General features: G+C 41.2%; 1 protein-coding gene across 1 annotated transcript in view; it reads left to right on the top strand.

The window, feature by feature from the left end:
- Positions 1–21,399, top strand: part of LOC126253025 (peroxidase-like) — an 87,374-nt gene that overhangs the window by 12,230 nt on the left and 53,745 nt on the right. Inside the window, exons 4-5 of the mRNA XM_049954129.1 lie at positions 4,257–4,455; positions 21,193–21,390. Coding sequence (XP_049810086.1) covers positions 4,257–4,455; positions 21,193–21,390 — 397 coding nt within the window. The remainder of the gene's footprint in view (positions 1–4,256; positions 4,456–21,192; positions 21,391–21,399) is intronic.

Here is a 21,399-nt window from a genome sequence, read left to right on the forward strand (position 1 = left end):
ATAGTAACTCATGTTTACTCTCTTACATTTGTTCTTTGTAGTGTATGTTTGTGAGGTAGAAATAAGTAGTTATTTGAAGTAACCCTTTGTATTCTTGTGCAACAAATACATATATGTTGAGTTACCAAAATTGTGACCCCAAAAAGAAAGAAACAGAGAAACATATATTGTTGGAAGCAATGAATTTGCCAACCCAAATATCAGTGGCGAGAGTTAAGATGACACAAAGTTTTTCACTGAACCTAGGATCCTCAACAGTTAATTTGATACCAATAGAAATTGTAGAGATAATATTCAGGAGAGGAATGTAAATACCTGAAGTGGGACCATTGAGCTTCTGGCATTCTGGATAAAGAGCCCGCAGCTTTGGTTTTTTTCAACAACGTGAAATGTTTGCAAATGGTGATAAATTCAATACAGTGGTTGGACACTTTAGTTTGGATGTTATAGAATAGATAGAGGATTCCTTGGGACATCAGAACTACATTATGCTCAAGGAGGCACTCATTTAGCAGTATATCGTATCTCTGGTGCTACATTTACAAAAAATATTTGCAGAAGATGGTATGCGGAGAAGAGTCCATCACAGGTACTTAAAACCCTTTGTACTCTGGTGGTGCCAGATCTTCTACTTAAACAATACTTATAGGTGCTACAGTTGTGAAAATTTCCAGCCAACATCCATGGCACAGACAAATATACCTTTCTAGGACTTAGCTAAGATGACAGATATTGTTCCAAACAGTTTAGGGCAGGCTTCTCTGTGTGCAATCATCAGTGTTAGGCAAAGGAAGGAGCCTGAAGCAAACAGGGAAACAAATGAGAGTAGTATGAACTCTGTAACAAACATGAATGATTCATACTTACAAAGCATGTGGACTGAATGTACTGTGGAGCAGTTAGCAGCACAAGAGGCCAAGCTCAGTATGCAAGTAGCTATCCATCAGCAAGAGGGATGTCTTGACAGTGGGAAGAAGTGCAATAATACTGAACCATAACCATTGACAGGACAATGGTGCTGGTATCACAAATGTTTTGGGAACCTTGATCGCCAATGCACTCAACTCTGCAGTTATCAAAACTGCAAAGACAAGCTCATTAGCAACCACATAAGCGCCCAGTACAGCACAAAATATGTGTAAATACACTACTGGCCATTAAAATTGCTACACCACAAAGATGATGTGCTACAGACGTGAAATTTAACCTAGAGGAAGTAGATGCTGTTTCCAACCGATTTCTCATACAAAAACAGCAGTTGACCAGCATTGCCTGGTGAAACGTTGTTGTGATGCCTCGTGTAATGAGGAGAAATGCGTACCATCACATTTCCGACTTTGATAAAGGTTGGATTGTAGCCTATCGCAATTGCGGTTTATCCTATTGCAACATTGCTGCTTGCATTGGTCCAGATCCAATGATCGTTAGCAGAATATGGAATTGGTGGGTTCAGGAGGGTAATACGGAACGCCGTGCTGGATCCCAATGGCCTCGTATCACTAGCAGTCGAGATGACAGGCATCTTATCCGCATGGCTGTAACAGATTGTGCAGCCACGTCTCAATTCCTCAGTCAACAGATGGGGACGTTTGCAAGACAACAACCATCTGCATGAACAGTTCGACAACATTTGCAGCAGCATGGACTATCAACTTGGAGACCATGGCTGCGACTACCCTTGACGCTGCATCACAGACAGGAGCGCCTGCGATGGTGTACTCAATGACGAACCTGGGTGCACAAATGGCAAAACGTCATTTTTTTGGATGAATCCAGGTTCTATTTACAGCATCATGATGGTCGCATCTGTGTTTGACGACATCGTGGTTAACACACATTGGAAGCGTGTATTCGTCATCGCCATACTGGCATATCACCAGGCGTGATGGTATGGGGTGCCATTGGTTACATGTCTCGGTCACCTCTTGTTCACATTGACAGCACTTTGGACAGTGGACGTTACATTTCAGATGTGTTACGACCCGTGGCTCTACCCTTCATTCAGTCCCTGCGAATCCCTACATTTCAGCAGGATAATGCATGACCGCATGTTGCAGGTCCTGGTTGGGCCTTTCTGGATACAGAAAATATTTGATTGCTGCCCTGGCCAGCAAATTCTCCAGATCTCTCACCAATTGAAAACGTCTGGTCAATGGTGGCCGAGCAACTAGCTCGTCACAATACGCCAGTCACTACTCTTTATGAACTGTGGTATCGTGTTGAAGCTGCATGGGCAGCTGTACCTGTACACACCATCCAAGTTCTGTTTGACTCAATGCCCAGGCGTATCAAGGCCGTTATTACGGCCAGAGGTGGTTGTTCTGGGTACTGATTTCTCTGGATCTATGCACCCAAATTGCGTGAAAATGTAATCACATGTCAGTTCTAGTATAATATATTCATCCATTGAATACCTGTTTGTCATATGCATTTCTTCTTGGTGTAGCAATTTTAATACCCAGTAGTGTATAAAATGCAACATTGACCTCAAGCAATGGTTTCCAATGATTGTTTGTGCATCACTATGCTTGGGGGAAGAAATTTCTGGTGGAGAGAGGATCAGAAGTCAATGTCTATCCAATAAAGGTACAGACACAATGAGAGCAACATCATAATATTTATTGACAACAGTCAACAATTTGAGAATTTTGATATATAGTGAATAACAACTGGAATTACAACTGAACCAAAATTGTTGTGGAGTTTCATTGTTGCAGATGTGCCAGGTTCTATCACAGGTGCAAATTTTCTCTAGTATTATCACCTCATGGTGGATTTAGTCAACTGTCAATTGGTGCCAATTAGCACAGAAGAAACATTGCCTAAAATGCCTTCCAAGTCAGATTTCATACAGTGCAAGGTGCCCACATCTTGCTGCTCGGAGGTGTCGGGTAGCTCTTTCGCATCATCCATGTTGGGAGTCAGTGCTACGATTCTGTATCCAAAATGATCTGGGACACACACAGGTGCGCCCTGCAAGAAGAACTCTAGAAGCTACTACAATTCAGTTAGGTAGTTAATGTTGCACCACTATCCATGGGTAATCTGTTTCACAGTTTACTGCACAACTTCTCAGCACTTAAGGAACCTGCAAGTGGCATTAGGAGGTGCAAGCATTGACACAGGATTATGTCCATATGACTCAAGGGCAACCTGTCTCCCGTCATCCATGATACGTGGTTCCAGAGAATCTGCTCACAGCACAGGCATAGTTCGACCAACTGCTAAAAACAGGTATTCTAACTAGTTCTAACAGTACATGGATATCACCAATTCACATGTTTCCAAAGAAAGATACATCCTGGAGGATATGTGATGATTACAGAGCACAATTCTGGCTCAATACCCCATTCATAACATGACAGAGTTCAACAATACCATTAGTGGTGCAACAGTATTTAGTGTGGTAGATTCTGTGAAAGTATATTCTCAAATTCCCATGGCTTCAGCTAATAGTAAAAAAAAAAGAAAACAATGAAAACACACTTCAAATTTTTTAATACTATTTCATGCCATTCAGTCTCAGGAATGCTGTACAGACTTAGCAGAGGTTCATGGATGAAGTGCTATGGGAGTTGCCATTTGTGTTTTGTTAGATGGATTACATTTTAATATTCTCTACTTTGGTAGATCAGCATTCAGACTGCCTGTGGCAGCTTTACTGCCTGGTGCAGGATTATGGCATCATTATTCATGAACTGAAGTGTGTCGTGGGAGAGAGTGAAGTTCGTTTTCTGAGATACTTAGTTTCAGCTGCACAGTTGGCACCATTACCTGAATGGATCAAAGCGGTGCAGCAAATGACTCTTCCCAGTACATAAAAAGGTCTCCACAGAGTTTTGGGCATGCTGAATTCATAGCTGCAACATTATGCATTATGAACAGGGTCTTCCCACCTGCTCAGGATTTAGATGATCTAATGCACCAGGTGGGCAGAATTTGGCATGATATGCCTCAGGAGGACATTCAACAACTCTGTCAATCAGTGCAAAGCTGAATAACTGCCTGCATAAGGGCCAGAGGTGGACCTACATATTACTGACTTGCTTAATTTGCAAAGCTCTTTCTCTTGAGTAAATCATCAATTCTTTCTGAAATTATAGTTATTTGTTTGTCTGCAAATGAACATCATGTCTACTGATTCCCATCCTATTTGGATAATTCCTTTGTAGTGCATCACCTATTTATTTTAACCTGAATGTCATAGTTGTCATTTACTGATTCCTTGGATTATCTTTCAAAAACTCTCTTAACAGATGAATGGTGCCACATCACACTTAGATCTTTCTGTGCTCTATGGTAACAATGATTTGGCTAACAGTGGACTTCGTAAAAATGAGGATGGTCGCCTTGCAGTATCAGTTTTCCATGAAGGACAATTTATGCCCCTGACACCTGACAGTCCTCTACCATGTGCTTCTCAACATCCTTCAGACACTGTCTGCTTCAAGAGTGGTAAGTGAAGTGATTAGCAAATACCAGACTCATAACAATATGTGCAGTTTGAAATGTAAATTACATGAATGTTCTTTGAGCTACTGATTTGCATCATATAATTCATTAATTAGTTGACAGAGGTAGACATATGAATACACAAATCAGTAAATACACATAATGTGTAAGTAGAACCATGTCTGTGGTGTCGAATTTGCCTGTTGCCATGGTATCGATCAGTACAGTAAGTATGCATAAGAATTATGCAGAGAGTGGAGCAGATCATGTGTCAGAATAATGAAAAAATTAGATTGTTTTTTTTTTTTTTTTTTTTTTTTTTTTTTTTTTTTTTTTTGGGGGGGGGGGGGGCAGGAAAGTACTTGATAAACCAAAATTATATACAGATATTGCAATAAAATTCACATAAACTATTACTGCTTGCAAACACATTAAGTAAGTAATAGACTTGAAACAAATGATTTTGTACACAGTTCAATTTACAAAAGTAGCAGTTACAAGTGCAACTTCCTATTAAACAGTTAAGTCGATTTTCAGCCTTTTGATGACAGATTTCTCTATAGGCTTTTTCATCACATTCTTCACAAAGGTTCAGTCCTCATTACATATGCAAAGCATCATACATTTGTGTGTCCCACTGTTAGCATCTTATTAGGCACTTGTTAGGTCATTTCATCCTGATATACCTGAAATAGTACATACAATCCTTGCACAAAGGTGTACAACTGGAGCACATACATAGGAAAGGAAAAATTATATAATAGTAGATGCTCAGATACTGGACTGTCTGTAATTATAAATAAGAAAAATGGTTATTCTAGTTAATTAATCTTAGTCATATTTGTAATCAGTGTCATAAATCAGTATTCAAGATCTATATTTTCCATAAGTATTGAGTTCTTTCTATGTGTGCATTGTGTATATGATTTTCATAGAATTATGCAAAAAGTTTTGACAGCAACGTAAAACATTAAACAAGTCAGTAAAAGATGAAAGAATAGTACATGCATGGTAATTACGATCGTACAAATTTGTATTATTTGTGCAAACAAAGTTGACACTCAGCGCAGTGGCTGATTGGAGCGATTGTAAATAGGAAATGCCTTTATGGTTACTCGCATCAGCAACCTCACCAAGTGTCAACCTTATTTGCATATATAGTGATGAAGACAATGTAGAATACTGTAATAATACATTCTTAAAAGGGTAGATAATTAATAGCTGGTAAAGTAGCTGCTTATGTGCTTGCACAAAGAAAGTGTAGGCCAAAGTTTAACATAAAATATAAAATATATCAGCACTGAGCTAATGGTGACAAAATACTCTCACAGATACACACATCAAAGAAATATCCTGTTTTTGATGGCTGCTCCTTTTACAGGATTTTCTGCTGACAAGTTTAATCCAGACATTGATGCATTCAAAAAGGAAACTGATCCTAAAACTAAACAAATTACTTACCATTTGCTTCTAAATCAGTGTGGAAATGTAATAAGTTACTCTTAGATGTGTAAATATACACTTAGGGACAAAATGATCAAATGGGATACTTAAATCATCTATTTCATATTCATTCTTATGTCCAACCTTCTTACAGAAATAACAATTAGATCTACAATTTCACTTTCCCTGTTTTTTCTCAAAGTTTGAGGCTTTATTATGAAAAAACTTACAAAAACTCTGCAATTCCAAATATTGGCCATTTCTTTCTTCATCTTTCCAGCAGCATACAAATCCTGCAGTGGAAGAACTGGACATCTCTAAAGGAGATCCAAAAATCGATCCAATTTTGCACATGGCTGGAAGTGCTAATCAGTCAGGCCATGTGCCACTGATCAAAAAAGGTGTTAGTCAGAGGGACAATGACTGGAGAATATGGTGGGTGGGCTAGGACTTCCCATTTCATTGTTTCCAAGTATGTTTTGATGAATTTTGTGACATCAGGTCAAGCACTGTCATGGTGCAAAATCACCTTTTCATGCCTATCGTTGCTGTATTGTGGCCATTTGATTTTCAGTGCTCCTCTGAAAGGTATCAATTGCTTTTGCTAATGATCTCTTGTGATTGTTTCTGTTGACTTTAGTAACTTTGAAAACATTCTCTCTTCCACTACCATTTTGTCTGCAAAGCCAAAATAGGTCCATTTAAGATTACTACTTGGGCTGTTGCATTTCCTCCAAGTTTATTCTTGAGGCTAATAATATGTTTGTAGACAGGCATGTGGTGGCGGCGTTGATGATTCACACTTCGACGAGCCATAGTGCTTCAATGCTGTCGCAGATAGAGCTCACAGCAGAATAGTTCCGCTGGCATGCACTGCCCGCTTATATAGGAGACGAGTGACCTTGCATGTTGCCTGGCCAGACGAGTCTCATTTCAAATTTTAATGAGCGGGTGGACATGTACGGGTATGGAGACAACCACATGAATTCATGGACCTGCATGTCAGCAGGGGACTATTCAAGCTGATGGAAACTCTGTAACAGTGTGAGGTGTGTGCAGTTGGAGTGATGTAGGATTCCTAATATGTCTAGATACGGCTCTGACAGGTGACACCTACATAAGCATCCTGTCTGATCACCTGCATCCCTTTATGTTCACTGTGCATTCTGACAGACTTGGGCAATTCCAGCAGGACAATGCAACACCCCATGCATCCAGAATTTCTCCAGGAACACTCTTCTGAGTTTAAACACTTCCGCTGGCCACCAAACTCCCCAGACATGAACATTATTGTGCATGTCTGGGATGCCTTTCAACGTACTGTTCAGAAGAGCATCCCCTTGAACTCTTACAGATTTATGGACAATCCTGCAGAATTCATGGTGTCAGTTCCCTCCAGCAGTATTTCAGACATTAGTCGAGTCCATGAAACATCGTGTTGCAGCACTTCTGTGTGCTCGCAAGGGTCCTACACAATATTAGGCAGGGGCACCAGTTTCTTTGACTCTTCAGTGTATTTTCATTCATTATGTAGTTTATCAACATTGAGTCATCACATTGTGGTATAGTTTAGAATTGTAACCAGGACATGGTATATTATGTGGTTTTCATTTTAACAGACTGTTTCTAATTTTAATCATTATGTAGCAAAAATCATTACTATTTAGTCACTGTACCAAGACATCACAATTGTTGTACAAATCGATCCACAGCAAGTGCAGTAAATCAGTCATCATTGAAAATCTTCAAGGCTATATTATGTAACATCAGAATCCCTTGTTTTACCAGTCTCCAAGCTCAATCCTACGTCCATTGGCATACTATAATCAGTCAACCACTTAATGCAGGGCAGTCCTTAACATAAGATCTTACAGCCATTCAACAAAATATGGAAAAATTGTGACAAATGCGTTCTTGAACATAAATGCAGATGCTACCCAATCCTGCAATTTGCACTGTTGTGTTTGACCATGAATGATTCCTGTGGAATGTCCACATGTCTATTATAGTCAGAGCAGTGTTCTGTGTAGATATAAGTACATTATGTTGGAGCTAAGTGAATTTGAACATGGGCAAATTATTGGAGTTTGTATGATGTGTGCTTACATTATGAAGGTAATTGAAGTGCTGGCAGTTCAAGAGGCATCTTATCAGATATTTATACCGCATACAGGAAAAGTGAAAAAACATCGGGAGGAGTTCCAAAGGCAGGGAATTCAGGGTCAGCTGGAAACTTATCAGTGATCTAAATGCCCACAACAGGAAACATGGTGCCAAAGCCATAAAACCTGGACTATAGAGCAATGTAATGAGGTCGTTTAGCAGGATGAGTATTGTTTCACACTGTTTGCAGCCTCTGGCCATGTTTATGTCCCATGGGTGAAACATGGTGGGGGTTTGGGGATGATTTGGGCAGCCATTTTGTAGTATTCCATGGGCCATATGGTTACTCTGCAAGGTCACATTACTGCCAAGGATTATATGGGCATTTTAGCTGTCAGGTTCATCCTATGGCACAATATTTCTTCCCCAGTGGTGATCCAAAATGACAGGGCATCTGTTCACAAAGCTCACACCATCCAGAACCAGTTCTGTGAGCATGAGGATGAATTTCCACATGTTCCCTACCCACCACAACACCAGATCTCAATATTATTGAGACTTTGTGGTCTACTTTGAAAAGAAAGTGTGATTGCTACCGAACTCCATAATTGTAATTTCAACTTTCCACTATTTTGCAGGAATAATAGAATAAGATTCCCTTGAAAACCATATTGGGGCTGTCTTTATCCATTACAAGATGTTTTGAATGTAAACAAGTTTTGTACACTGTATGAGGCACAGTAATGTGGTCTGTTTTTGGTGTTTCCAAATTTTTATCCACATGTTCATCACCATATATTACAAATAAAGCAGAATCATGCAGTTCACCTCTCAGCATCAGAAACATCACAAAATGATCAAAATAAATATGGCAGAAAACAGTAAAGTAACATTAATATTCATAGAGTCGTAATGTAAAGGCCAAGCAGCATAGCAGTGGAAAAAGAAATTGTCTGTCTATTGTTGATGAAGACCTCAATGGCCGAAAGCTCTAATTGTGAGAGTCTTTTTGCTGTGCCTGTCTGCAACTCAGCATCTCCGCTGTGTGGTGAGTAGCAACTTTCCTTTTCATATATTGTTATATTCCATCTTGTCATGTGAAAATCAGCAACAGATGGCTATCGAGCTGCATGGCTGTGAGATGTGTGGAAAAGACATAGCAAAGATGTGCTGTACGGGTGGAGGGCCTGATGATTCATGCGGCACATTAGCAGGGTGTCAAGGCAGGGTTGGATGTAGTAACATGTGTGCTTTGCTGTGTTCCCAAGGTCAGTGACAGTGAGTGTTCTGGGTAGAGCAGGAGATGAGAATGGTCGGATGTTGAGTGGGTGTGAGCAGCAGGAGAGATCAGGGTGAGAGATCAGAGTGACACATGCACTCCCACTGTTGTCATCATGACTGTTGTGTGTCAAGAGAAGCCAGATGAGGGCATCGGGTGTGTTGTTACTACATTGTGCAAGCAATGTGCTTCTTGTAAAAAGTGTGTCCAGTGGTGCACAGCATTGGTGTAGTGTTAGTGAACAACCAAGAGCTTGCCAGCTGAGAAGACACACTCCTGTAGTCTTTTGATGGATGTACAATTGTCTTCCTGTTGTTTGTCTTGAATGCCCAATGTACTGGGTAGGGGTATGTGCCTGGGTGAAATATCTTGGGATGGAGCAGCTTGTGTCAAAGTACAGGAGCACAGCATGTTGTATGACTGGGGAGAGATAAAAATCACACAAAAAGTCCATCTCTAGGTTTGATTTTATGATGTCCTCAATAGAAAACCTCCACGTGAGGTGACGAGATGGTGACAGTTGTAAGGTCTGGGTCATGGATCCAGGCACTGTGTTTGACAAGCTGGCAGCCTCACGAAGTTGCAGTGTCAGAGGTCCATCCTTTGTCGATGAGCTATTAAGTGGTAGAGCATTGATGTCAGAACTTATGTCTGACAAAAGGTGGCTTATCACAGTGCTGAAGGCTGACTACCTGGTTGAAAAGACAACCCTCGTAAGTGCACTTGTCATGATCGGTCGCGAAAACATGTTCGGTGCAGGTGAAAATACAGTCACCGTGCACGGCACAGAATACATGGTTTCCCCATGCAGACGTCATAACTTACTGCTAGTTGCTCCACAGTATGGCAGGAATACAGTCTGTTTAGCCTCTTCTATTGATTCACCAATACTGTGGAGCAACTAGCAGTAAGTTAGTATGTCTGCTGCAGAAACATGGGCTAAGACCAGTGTTCCGGCCCGCCCCCAAGATACGAGATATATTGCGCCCTGTTAAAGACAACATTGCTCTTCGAGTGTCCGGTGTGTATGGTGTACCCTGTGAATGTGGCAGCATGTATATTGGACAAACAATTCGCATGGTTGCAGAGCGTTGTACTGAGCACAAGCGCCATATAAAACAAAGGGAGCTTATCAAGTCGGCCCAACAGTCAGTGAACTCCTGACGACCATTGCAGAGATGGGGCCATCAGAAGCTCAAGGATTTTATTTGAATTGACACAACTGGAAAACCAAGAACGTTTTATTCAAGTATGCTGTCGCAAAAGACTCCGAGGACACATTTGTTAAGTTCCTTTACGCAGCATTATTACACAGTATCTTTCTAAACAATCTTATATAAACATTGTTACCTATTCCTTCCTGACTTTTTAAAATCTAGAATCAATTTAATAATTTTCATCGAATTCTGACAGTTATTGACTGTCGACTGACGCGTGCGTGCCACATTGGATCGATCTGATAGGCTGCTGATGATGTCATCATGCCTATATAAGCGAGAAACCATAGCAGCCCCAGCAGTCAGTGAATTCCTAACGATGATGGCAGAGATGGCCATTGAAAGCTCAAGGATTTTATTCGAAATGACGCAGCTGGAAAACCAAGAACATTTTATTCAAGTATGCCGTCACGAAAGACTCCAAGGACACATTTGTTAAGTTCCTTTAGGAAGTACTATTACACAGTACCTTTCTAAACCATTATATATAAACATTGTTACCTATTCATTCCTGACTTTTTAAAATCTAGACTCCATTTAATAATTTTCATCGAATTCTGATAGTTATTGACAAAAATACTGATTGAGGTTAACGTTATCCCCATCGGTTAATACATATCTGTTCTAAGAAATATCTAAGGAGTGGATTGTGTGAGTATAACATGAAAGGATCATGTTAGATTAATAATAACAATAGTGAATTGTAATTTATTCGTCTCATTATGTTCATTTGCAATCCATTTGGTTTTGGAGACAGGTCAGGTTTACACCACAGGTAAAATAATTTTTACACTAACAAATAATAATATAACACTAAAATTATATTTGAATGAAAAACTGTATACAATTAGTGGAATATGTAATAAGTTGTATTTGGCTAGAGTTACCAGTTTGTCCTAAATGAATTTGTGGGAGTGACAAGTTAATAGTCGGCAGGACACTGAAACACTCTCTTTGCAAATGAGGTTCTTTGGGGAAAACGACAGTGTTTCGTTTCCTGCATTAATATATGTTTGTATTGTGTTCATGTGGTATAATAAATGCGGTTATTTCCAGTACAAAAACCATGCAAGCATTTTCTTTTATGTAGTGTAATTACCCCTACATAAGTGGTGACCCCATAACTAGCATGGTGTGGCAGTAGACAAGTTTCTTTACACATTTTCCGCGCCGTCTTGTATCGACATGTCGTCTGCCCAGAACCTCTTCCCTGACATTGACGGCATCATCCGGAATATCAAGAACAAGCTTGACATTATGCAGCAAACTCCTCAGTTTACAGTGCCACAGATTCCTACATCTCATACTGAGTTCGTCCACAATGTTACGTTTCCAACAACACCGCATGTACCGGCGGTGCCCATGCTGCCACCACAGGATATTGCCTCGCACAATCAGCCCACAGGACACACCGATATCAAACCAAATGTGCTTGTGTTTTCATCATCCATGTTGGTGCCACTCCCATGAGCTTCAAACTTTCCATTCACTGGCTCTCGCAGCCCACCCACTTTGCAGTTACAAATTTGGCCCCTGCCTTTCATTCCTGAATGTCCGGAAATTTGGTTCACTATTATGGAGAACATTTTCGTGCAGCAACAAATAGTCGATGATTTTGAACAGTTTATGCTAGTGATATGCCACCTGGACTAACATGCTTCATCAGTGGTATCAGATATAGTTATGCAACCTCCACCACAACAAGCTTACACCATCCTCAAGTCAGCACTAATTTTGCATTGCACAAAACCAGTGGATCAGTGGATAATACAGCTCCTGTACCTCGGGAAACATGGTGACAGGTCAACTACAGACTTTTATTGGCATTTACGTGCTATGGTGGACCCTTCCGTCTTCTCAGAAACATTACTTGTGTGCATCTGGCAACAGCAGTTATCTTCACAGATGCGCTTAACCTTAATGGTGTACGAGGGCTGGCCATCAGGCAAGTTGCTGCAAGTAGCCGATAGAGGGCACTCCCTGCTCGACTCGCATGCCACATTGGCTGCCGCCACAACCACCTTGGCTAATGACTCCCACTGAGCACTGCCGGAGCTGATTGACATGGCGCCTCCAACTTGTGCCACCACGAGCACCAGACGCAACCGAAGATTTCTGATCTCCTCGCAGTGCCATCGATCAACTGACCGCCCAGCTGCAGCAGTTAGAGCCACGTGACATTGTGGCAGCTGGCACACATGGGTCCTCACTAGCCAATGCACCTGCCGTGTCGTGTAAACAACGGCACCTGTTATTGCTGGTTCCACCAGAATTTCAGTGCGCAAGCTACGAAGTGTAACGTTTTGTGCTCGCACCCAAATGCATCCCATGGCCTGCTTTAGGTGCAGCCCACTGTGACAACAAGCAACTGTGCTAAACTCACAGAGCATGGGAGGAGGGCACCCCCATTTCAGCGTGAGCCTATGTTAAGCGGTAAACTTCTCACACAGCTGTCAGGTACACGGCTTCATAAAGACTTTTTGTTCCTGATTGCTCTACGGGATGGATGTTTTTGGTCGACACTGTCTCAGATGTCAGCACTCTGCCTGTAAATTTCTTTCCTTCAGACAAGAGTGCCTAAAAGACCACTTTGAAAGCAGTCAACGATTCAGTCATCCACATATATGAACAGGAAACACTGGTAATGGACATTGTGCTACCAGAAAAATGCAACTGGACCTTTGTTATGGCAGATATTGACCAGCCTAGACTAAGTGCTGATTTCCAGGCAAAGCATGCATTGCCCAAGGAGTTACACAAGTCACACCTTTTCCATTATACCAATGGATGGGTTATCTTGGGAATACAAGGACATCTGCCCTCTCATGCATGCCCAAGAGTAGACAACCTCAGCGCGCCCACCTGGGAGGACACCATAGCAATGAAGGAGTCTGACCTGCAGATGGTCCAAATAACATCAGTTGATGTTGCAACAACAGGCTCCCACTGTTTCAACCACAAAGGCAACACTCAAGCCACGACATGGAACAAGAAAGAACAGGGTGAAGCATGAGATGGTGCACCACATCCATACAACTCCAGGCCCACCAGTTTCCTCACATGTTTGCAGGCTTGCACCTGATAGCTTGCGGGAAACCAAGACCACTTTCATTGAGATGCTGCAAGAAGGAACGGAACTATACAGCCATCCAACAGTCCATGGTCCTCTCCTCTGCACCTTACTCATAAAAAGAAAGGGTCATGGTGCCTGTGCAGTGATTATCGAGCTTTGAATGCCCAAACTGTTCTGGATAGATACCCTGTGCTACATATACAGGATTTCACCCATTCACTGGCTGGGATGACCATATTCAGTGATTTAGATTGCAGTAAGGCTTATAATCAGATCCCAATGGCAGAGCAGTACATGCCAAAGACTGCAGTGACAACCCCATTCGGGCTGTTTGAATTTTTGTTGATGCCATTTGGGCTGAAAAATGCTGCCCAAACATGGCAATGGTTTCTGGACAGCGTGCTAAGAGGACTACCATATTGTTTCTCTTATCTATACAATATTCTGGTGTTTTCTGAGAACATTTATGACCATCAGAAACACATAAATGAGGTGCAAAGCAGGCTTAGTGCTCATGGAATAACACTTAACAAAGATAAGTGCATGTTTGGGGAATCCGTGGTGACCCGCCTGGGTTATAAGGTGTCAGCTCAGGGCATTTTCCAACTGGAGTTGTTACCCTACCAAGGTCCCAAAACTACCACAATCACTGACGATTCCTAGGAATGATAAATTTCTATCATTGCCACCTGCAAGGAACAGCAGCTATCCAGACGCCATTGAACAGTGCCTTATCTGGACACAAGAAAATTGGCAAGCACTCACTCCCATGGTCACCCAGATGGACTCTGCCTTCAAGGCACTGCAAAACAGCCTGCATGATGCAGTGGGGCTCGCACATCCCACACCAGGAGCTCAGCTAGCCCTGTCAGTGGATACAAGCCAAGTTGCAATATGTGCAGCACTTCACCAGAGACTGAGGGGTCAGTGGCAGCAACTAAGTTTCTTCTCACAAAAGCTACAGATGGGTCAAACTCGTTAGAGTGCATACAACAGGGAACTCCTTGCAATGTATGAAAGTGTCAGACACTTCCGCTCTTTCATTGAGGGCAGACTGTTCACCATATACACTGACCATAAACCTCTCATGGCAGCTTTCTATAAAATCAGCGATTCATGTTCCCCCCATCAGGCCTGCCATATCGAGTTTATATGCCAGTTATCGACAGACATGCGTCACATCGATGGGGCCGACAACATTGTGGCAGGATATTTCTTGCGCATTAAGGGGGTAAGTCCAATGTTGGATTATTCTGAATTGGCAAGGCTTCAGGCTTCAGATGCGCAGTTGCAGTCCTTGATGGTGGAATCATCCACTGGCCTACGTTTACAACTTGTGGACGCCCCCTGCAGCCATTTAAGGTATGGTGCGACACCTCTATGGTTAGACCATGCCCATACATCACTACCCAGTTCTGACGAAAGGTGTTCTACGGCATTCACAACCTGGCACACCCAGGAACCAATGCCTCAGTGAAGTTAGTGATGGACCGTTTTGTATGGCCTTCTGTCAAGAAAGATACACGGGAGTGGGCCTGCAGCTGCTATCAGTGTCAATGTAGCAAAGTGGGATGCCAGGTTCACGCTCCAGTAGGACAATTCCCAACTCCAACAGCATGTTTTGGGCATATACACATTAACTTGGTCGGACCTCTCCCTCCTTCAGAAGATTACAGGTACTTGTTTACAGCAGTGGATCGTTGCACACAGTGGGCAGAGGCTACACCAACCAGGGACATTTCTGCAGAGACTACAGTGCGTGCATTCTTGGAAACTTGGGTAGCTTGTTTTGGGTGTCCATTTTTCTTTACCACCGACCAAGTACGCCAATTTGAGTTGACACTGTTCCAAGAACTGTTGAAGCTCTGCATCTTCCAACAAAACTGGACAACTAGCCAGCCAGCAACAGTTTGGTGGAAAGGTGGCACCGGACTTTAAAGGCTGCCCTGATGTGCCACGAGGACTCATGGGCTCAAGCTTTGCCATTGATTTTACTGGGATTATGGACCGCATTAAAAACATACATCAGTTGCTCCTCTGCAGAGTTAGTACGTGGAGAACCACTACGTGTTCCAGCGGAATTCCTTGCACCAGTTCCTATCCCAGATGACACACAACTACCCCACCTCTTGCAACAAATGAGGAAGCAGGCAGAGACGCTACATGCAGCACCCAGTGTTCATACACAAGTCCCTCGATACTTGCTCTCACACCATGCTCCACACAGACCTGGCATGTCATTCTTTACAGCCGCCCTACACCGGACCATACCAAGTGCTAGAATGGGGCACACACACAGTGGATATCCTCCTCCAGGGAAACCTGACCAACGTTTCAATTGAGCAGGTAAAACCCGCTTGGACAATGACAGCACCGGCTGCAATCTCTCAGACAACTTCAGACAAACCTCTCAATGAACCCACAACCTTCGCAGAGCCAGACAGCTATGACCCACTGGAGCTCCACACCATGGGACCTAATGCATCAGCAGAATCATCGAGCAGCACCCACACCTGCACTATCCGCACTCGGGCAGGCCAAGAGGTGAAGTTTAAGTACCCCACCATACCTGGTGCTCCGCACTTCAGGGGGTGGGAGGGTTATGTGGAAATGACGAGTCGATAGTCGACAGGACACTGAAACACTCTCTTTGCGAATGAGGTTCTTTGGGGAAAACGACAGTGTTTCATTTCCTGCATTAATGTATGTTTGTATTGTGTTTGTGCAGTATAATAAAAGTGATTATTTCCAATATAAAATGCATGCAAACATTTTCTTTTATTTAGTGTAATTACCCCTACAAATTCATCCACTGAGTAATGGCATTTCAGTACCAGTGCCATGTATAGCTTTCTCTTCAGTGGACCGAACTCATCTGCATTGACTTGCTCCTGTTTAATTCATTATAAATTTTCAAACTCATCTATTGAAGAGCCTGTATATACAGTTTTAGATGGTGGGTAGGAATCACAAATTTTTCTTTCATTCTTGTATCATGTGTGTGACCAAAATAATTTTTCTCAAATGCTTCCTGTTTGGTACATAAAATGAAAATAATCTCATAAATATATAGGAATGGGAGAGAGAATATTTATAGTTTTCTAAATAATGGGTAATGTGGTTCTCTGTGATGTACCAGTCACATATTCCATCCACATATTTCATACCTTTAGTATCAGTACTATTTTAGATGAGTTTCCCCAAAAAACAATACCATACATAATAACAGATTCAAAGTAACTTATACATGCCACCTTTAATGTGTCTACGTAAGTTTCAGTTGGCAATATTTGCATTGCAAGTGCACTACTGCCTAGTGTTTTAGTTAGACACTCAATGTATTCCAGCCAAATCCAATTTTTATCCCAGTTTAATCCTAAGAATTTAACTGATTTGATTTCTTTTGTAACTTTGCTTTTGTGAATATTTTTAATATTCTCACATTTTGAGTGTTTGATTTTGAATCACATCATATGTTTAGATTCAACCCAATTAGCTCAAACCAAAGCTTCTAAGGTAATGAGGATATTGATCAGTGATTCAGGAATTGTTTCTGCATCCTCATTTTAGCTAGCACAAGTATCATCTGTACACAGAACTGATGGAGAGCTGATCTTTAATGGTAAATCATTCATGTAGAACAGAAACATTAGTGAACATTGCATGAAGCCTTGTAGGACATTCTGAAATGCTATTTTACAGTCAGAATAATCTTTTTCCCATTTAAAGTAGTGATAACTCTTTGCTCCCTGTTCCACGAGTAGGATTTTAGCCATTACAGGGCACTGCCTCTAATGTCATATGTTTATCAAGTTTTTAAATAAGGGAGACATGGTTCACAGGAACAAAAGCTTTTATAAGGTCACAGAAGATTTCTGCCTCATTATTGCTCTTATCTAATGATGATGTGCTTACTTTATCAAGAAAACTGTTTAGTCTACCACGTTTATGGTGTTTTTTCCTTGTTGAAAACCGAATTGATTGTTTAGGATAATGGATTACTTTGAAATGAAGTTTGGGATTTGAGTAACAGCAACTTTCTCGGATATTGTAGATATGAATCGGAGAATTGAGATAAGACAATAATTTTCAATTACCTCCCTTGACCAGTTTTTACAAAGTAGTTTTACACTGGAATATTTAGCACATCTGGGAAGCAGCCTTCTGCAAAATGTTGATTAATTACTGATCTAGTTGGAGTGTAATTGTGTACTGCTTTAATAATTTTGTTGATAATCCCATTCCAACCTGCAAGATTTCCATTATTTAATGCTAAGATTGCATTTTGTATGGTATTCAGAATTTCCATTGAGGCTAAAGGGATTTTCTTTGTTGTGATAATATGGTATGGTACACTGACATCAGATAATACTATATTTATAAAGAATCCATTGAACCACTCTGGTATTTGAGTTGAACTTGCAGTAGTGTTCCCTTTGAGGTTAATTTTTGAAATTGTTATGGTACAGACTATCACATCTCATTCAGATTTAACAACTGCTCACATGATCTTTATCATATTTGTATTGTTTGAAATTATCATGTTATTTTGCAATAGTTTTCCTGCTTTGACAACCATTTTAAATATAATCTTAACATATTAAATGAAATAGGTATTTCTGTTATATTTTAATCCTCTATATCTGTTCCTTACACAGGAAATTTTTATGCTCTGCATGATCCATGAGCCACTTGAATTTATTTCTTACTTTATTGTTCCAGGGTCTAGTAGAAAATGTTTCATTAGACATCGAGAAAACAATTAGGGAATTTTCTAAAATCTGCAGATGTCAGCACTGTGATCAAAAGGCCATTTTCTCTCATTTGCTATATTACTAAACCTGAGCAAATTTTCTTGTCAAAGCAGCTTCTAATATGGGTTTTCATAGCTAAAATGTACCTGTCCTACTGTTGCAGCTCAACAAAGAATGCACAGTGATCTGAGACACCTGAACACATGCAGAATTTACACACATCTTCATATACATAATTTTAGTTTAAATGTTGCTGATACAGTTTGATGATGTCTTTTTTTTCTGTTATATTTTTTAAAAGAAACTTCAGTTTGAAATGATGTCTCTCCATTAAATCAATAAACTTGAAGCATTGCTACTGTAGTGTCAAATCTGTAAGCGGTGGGCGCGAGCACTTCTGACACCAAATCTGTACGTGCCCCGGTGGTCCCAGTCGCCTACGGTGGACTGGATAGCCGAGCGGTGATGGCTGAGAGGTGACCTCTCCAGTTGTCAGGATGCTAGGAAATGACTGTGGACACGTCAGAAATGCCAAAGAAACATTATTTATTCATAACACCTTTATTCCTGCCGAGTACAATGTGGCCCGCGTAACACAGGCTGGCTGAGCTTGGTGATATCAACGACCTTCTCCGAGTCCTCGCTGACTCGCAGCGAGGTTCCAGCTCCGGGCCGCACAGTCTTGCTAGCGCAGCGCCGCATGCTGTGATGTAGCGAAGGAATGTCCTTACTTCGTACTTTGGCCGTGCGTGGCTGGTGGCGCCCAGCTGGCTAGCTGGCTTGGTTGCGGACAGCAAGCCGCTACGTGTAAGAGGCTCCGGGTTGGAGTCCCGGTGCTGTCGGCACGAGAGGCGTTCTCGTAGTGCAGAGTGTACTCTATCCCACCTCGTCTTCTTCCCTGCTCCTCCTGGTGGCTCGTCTGTGGTGACCGGGCGGAACGGGCTGCAGTCCCCCAGCGTCGTCGGCTCACCCGGTTGTGACGGCAGATGCACAGGGTCTAGACCCCGCACGATCTCGACAACGGCTCACTGATGTGGTCAGCATTGGCGGCGAGCGAGTCTGCCGTAATGTCTGCTAATCCTGGATTGATGATTGACAGCGGCAGCAGATAGGACCAGAGCTGGTACTGTCCCCTCATGTCTGCTGCTGGATGGGCCACCCTTACTGCAACATCTTCTTAATAAAGATTAACCTGTTGATCACCGAGCTGAGCACTACACAGCGTCCCAGTACACATCTAACTGCAAGTTTAACTGTGAGTGCCTTGTTGCTATGAAAGCTGGCATATTTAAAGGAAGCACGAGCGACGTCCTGACGTCATGCTCATTTGTAATGAACGCATTCGTTTCACTTATACTGCTGACTTATCTGTCGTACTCGCCCCTTAGGTGTTCTTGCGACAGAGTTATGTGTTGTTACAGCAGACTTATGCGAATTTGTGAAATGCAATACAGCTGACACTATACCTCTGTCTTGCACTCTACGAAAGTCTCCGTCTAACACAAAACCCTGTGCTAAGCAATTCTCTTTCGCCTGTTGTGTGTAACCAGGCCATTGCCCCTGCGTGACGACACATTCTGATACATGCGCAGTCCTCTTAGCTAACCTACTGCCTCTGGCTCTCGGCATAGGCAACAAAACTTTGACAATATTCCACGTTTCCAACTCTTTACTATTCCGCGACACTACACTACTTTCACTTGTGATATCAATGTTAAAATCAGCAACTACTAACAATGTTATTCCATTTTTCTCTATAAAGATCTTCTAGCATATTTAAAATCTTAGATATGAAGAGTTCTGTTGTTGATCTCTCTCTGGATTATGTAACTCGAAATTGGTGCAAACATCTAAATTCTGAACTACTGCTCCATGTGCTTAAATTAGCTAGTAGTGTCATGGATCAAGAATCCCATCTGATAGTATAGCATTGGACATTCCAATGTGTATTCTTGGTCCTGTTTCATCAGTCACTATCAGAACACAACTGAAACAATCATTGTGTCTCAGATAACACTTTACAAAACATACTAATTTTGTAACCCTACCGTGTGAATGTATACTTTCTTTGGGGTTGGGAGGGCTTGTTATTACCAAAATCTTTTTGAACAGCATTGTCAAACATATTGCTTTTTCATCTTCTATACTTCTAATTATTGCTGAAATTGCAAATTTCCTGTCAGCAACAATTCATATTAATATTAGTCATGCATATCATATAAAACTGCACTAAGATTCTCTGATTCCTGATGACAGTTCTAAATTTTATAGTCTGGTAATTTTATTCTTATATTTTTGATTTATCACAAAATCACAATACAATTACAATGTATGTATGAAATTTAATTATGCCTAAAGGTTATTAAATTAAAAACGTCATCAGTGAAACTATCAATTTATGTTATTATACAGGAGAATGGATCAGAAAAGGAGGCAGAGTGATGGCTGCCTGTGGTGCAGAATATTTATATCATTTCTCACGCTTTGTAACTTTGCTGTGGAGCATTAATTTAGATTTAGAATGTAAAATAAATTTTCAGCTGATGTATGTGTGGCATTATATTGAGATCTAACTCTGCTGCTAGGTAATAAAAAGTAACAAAATGTTTTTGCTACAAATCACATAAGCTTTGATTAATGATTATTCTGAATGTACTATTGGCATAAACAGAAATACAGAATTCACTGGGAGGTACTGAAAAAATGGAATAGCTCTGTGGAAACTTTATATAACATATATACATATATTTTTTTGCATTTTATTGTTTTATACTTGCAATGTCTTAAATTTGAAAACAAGATCCCAGTTCATAAATAAATAATTCCTTATTGTTGCATTTCACTGCAAACTCTCAATTTATACAATTACAGCTGATCCTCGTACTAATCAGCAGCCTCTGAGAAGTGCTATACATGTGCTATTCTTACGAGGACATAACCGAATAGCAAAAGTTCTTGCTAAGTTTAATCCTCACTGGAAAGATGAACAACTCTATCAACAAGCAAGGCGGATTCTGACTGCTATTTACCAACACATCACATATGAAGAAATGTTGCCAATTTTGATAGGTGAGTAGA

The sequence above is a fragment of the Schistocerca nitens genome, chromosome 1 (genome assembly GCF_023898315.1).
Source record: "Schistocerca nitens isolate TAMUIC-IGC-003100 chromosome 1, iqSchNite1.1, whole genome shotgun sequence".
NCBI classification, from domain to species: domain Eukaryota; kingdom Metazoa; phylum Arthropoda; class Insecta; order Orthoptera; family Acrididae; genus Schistocerca; species Schistocerca nitens.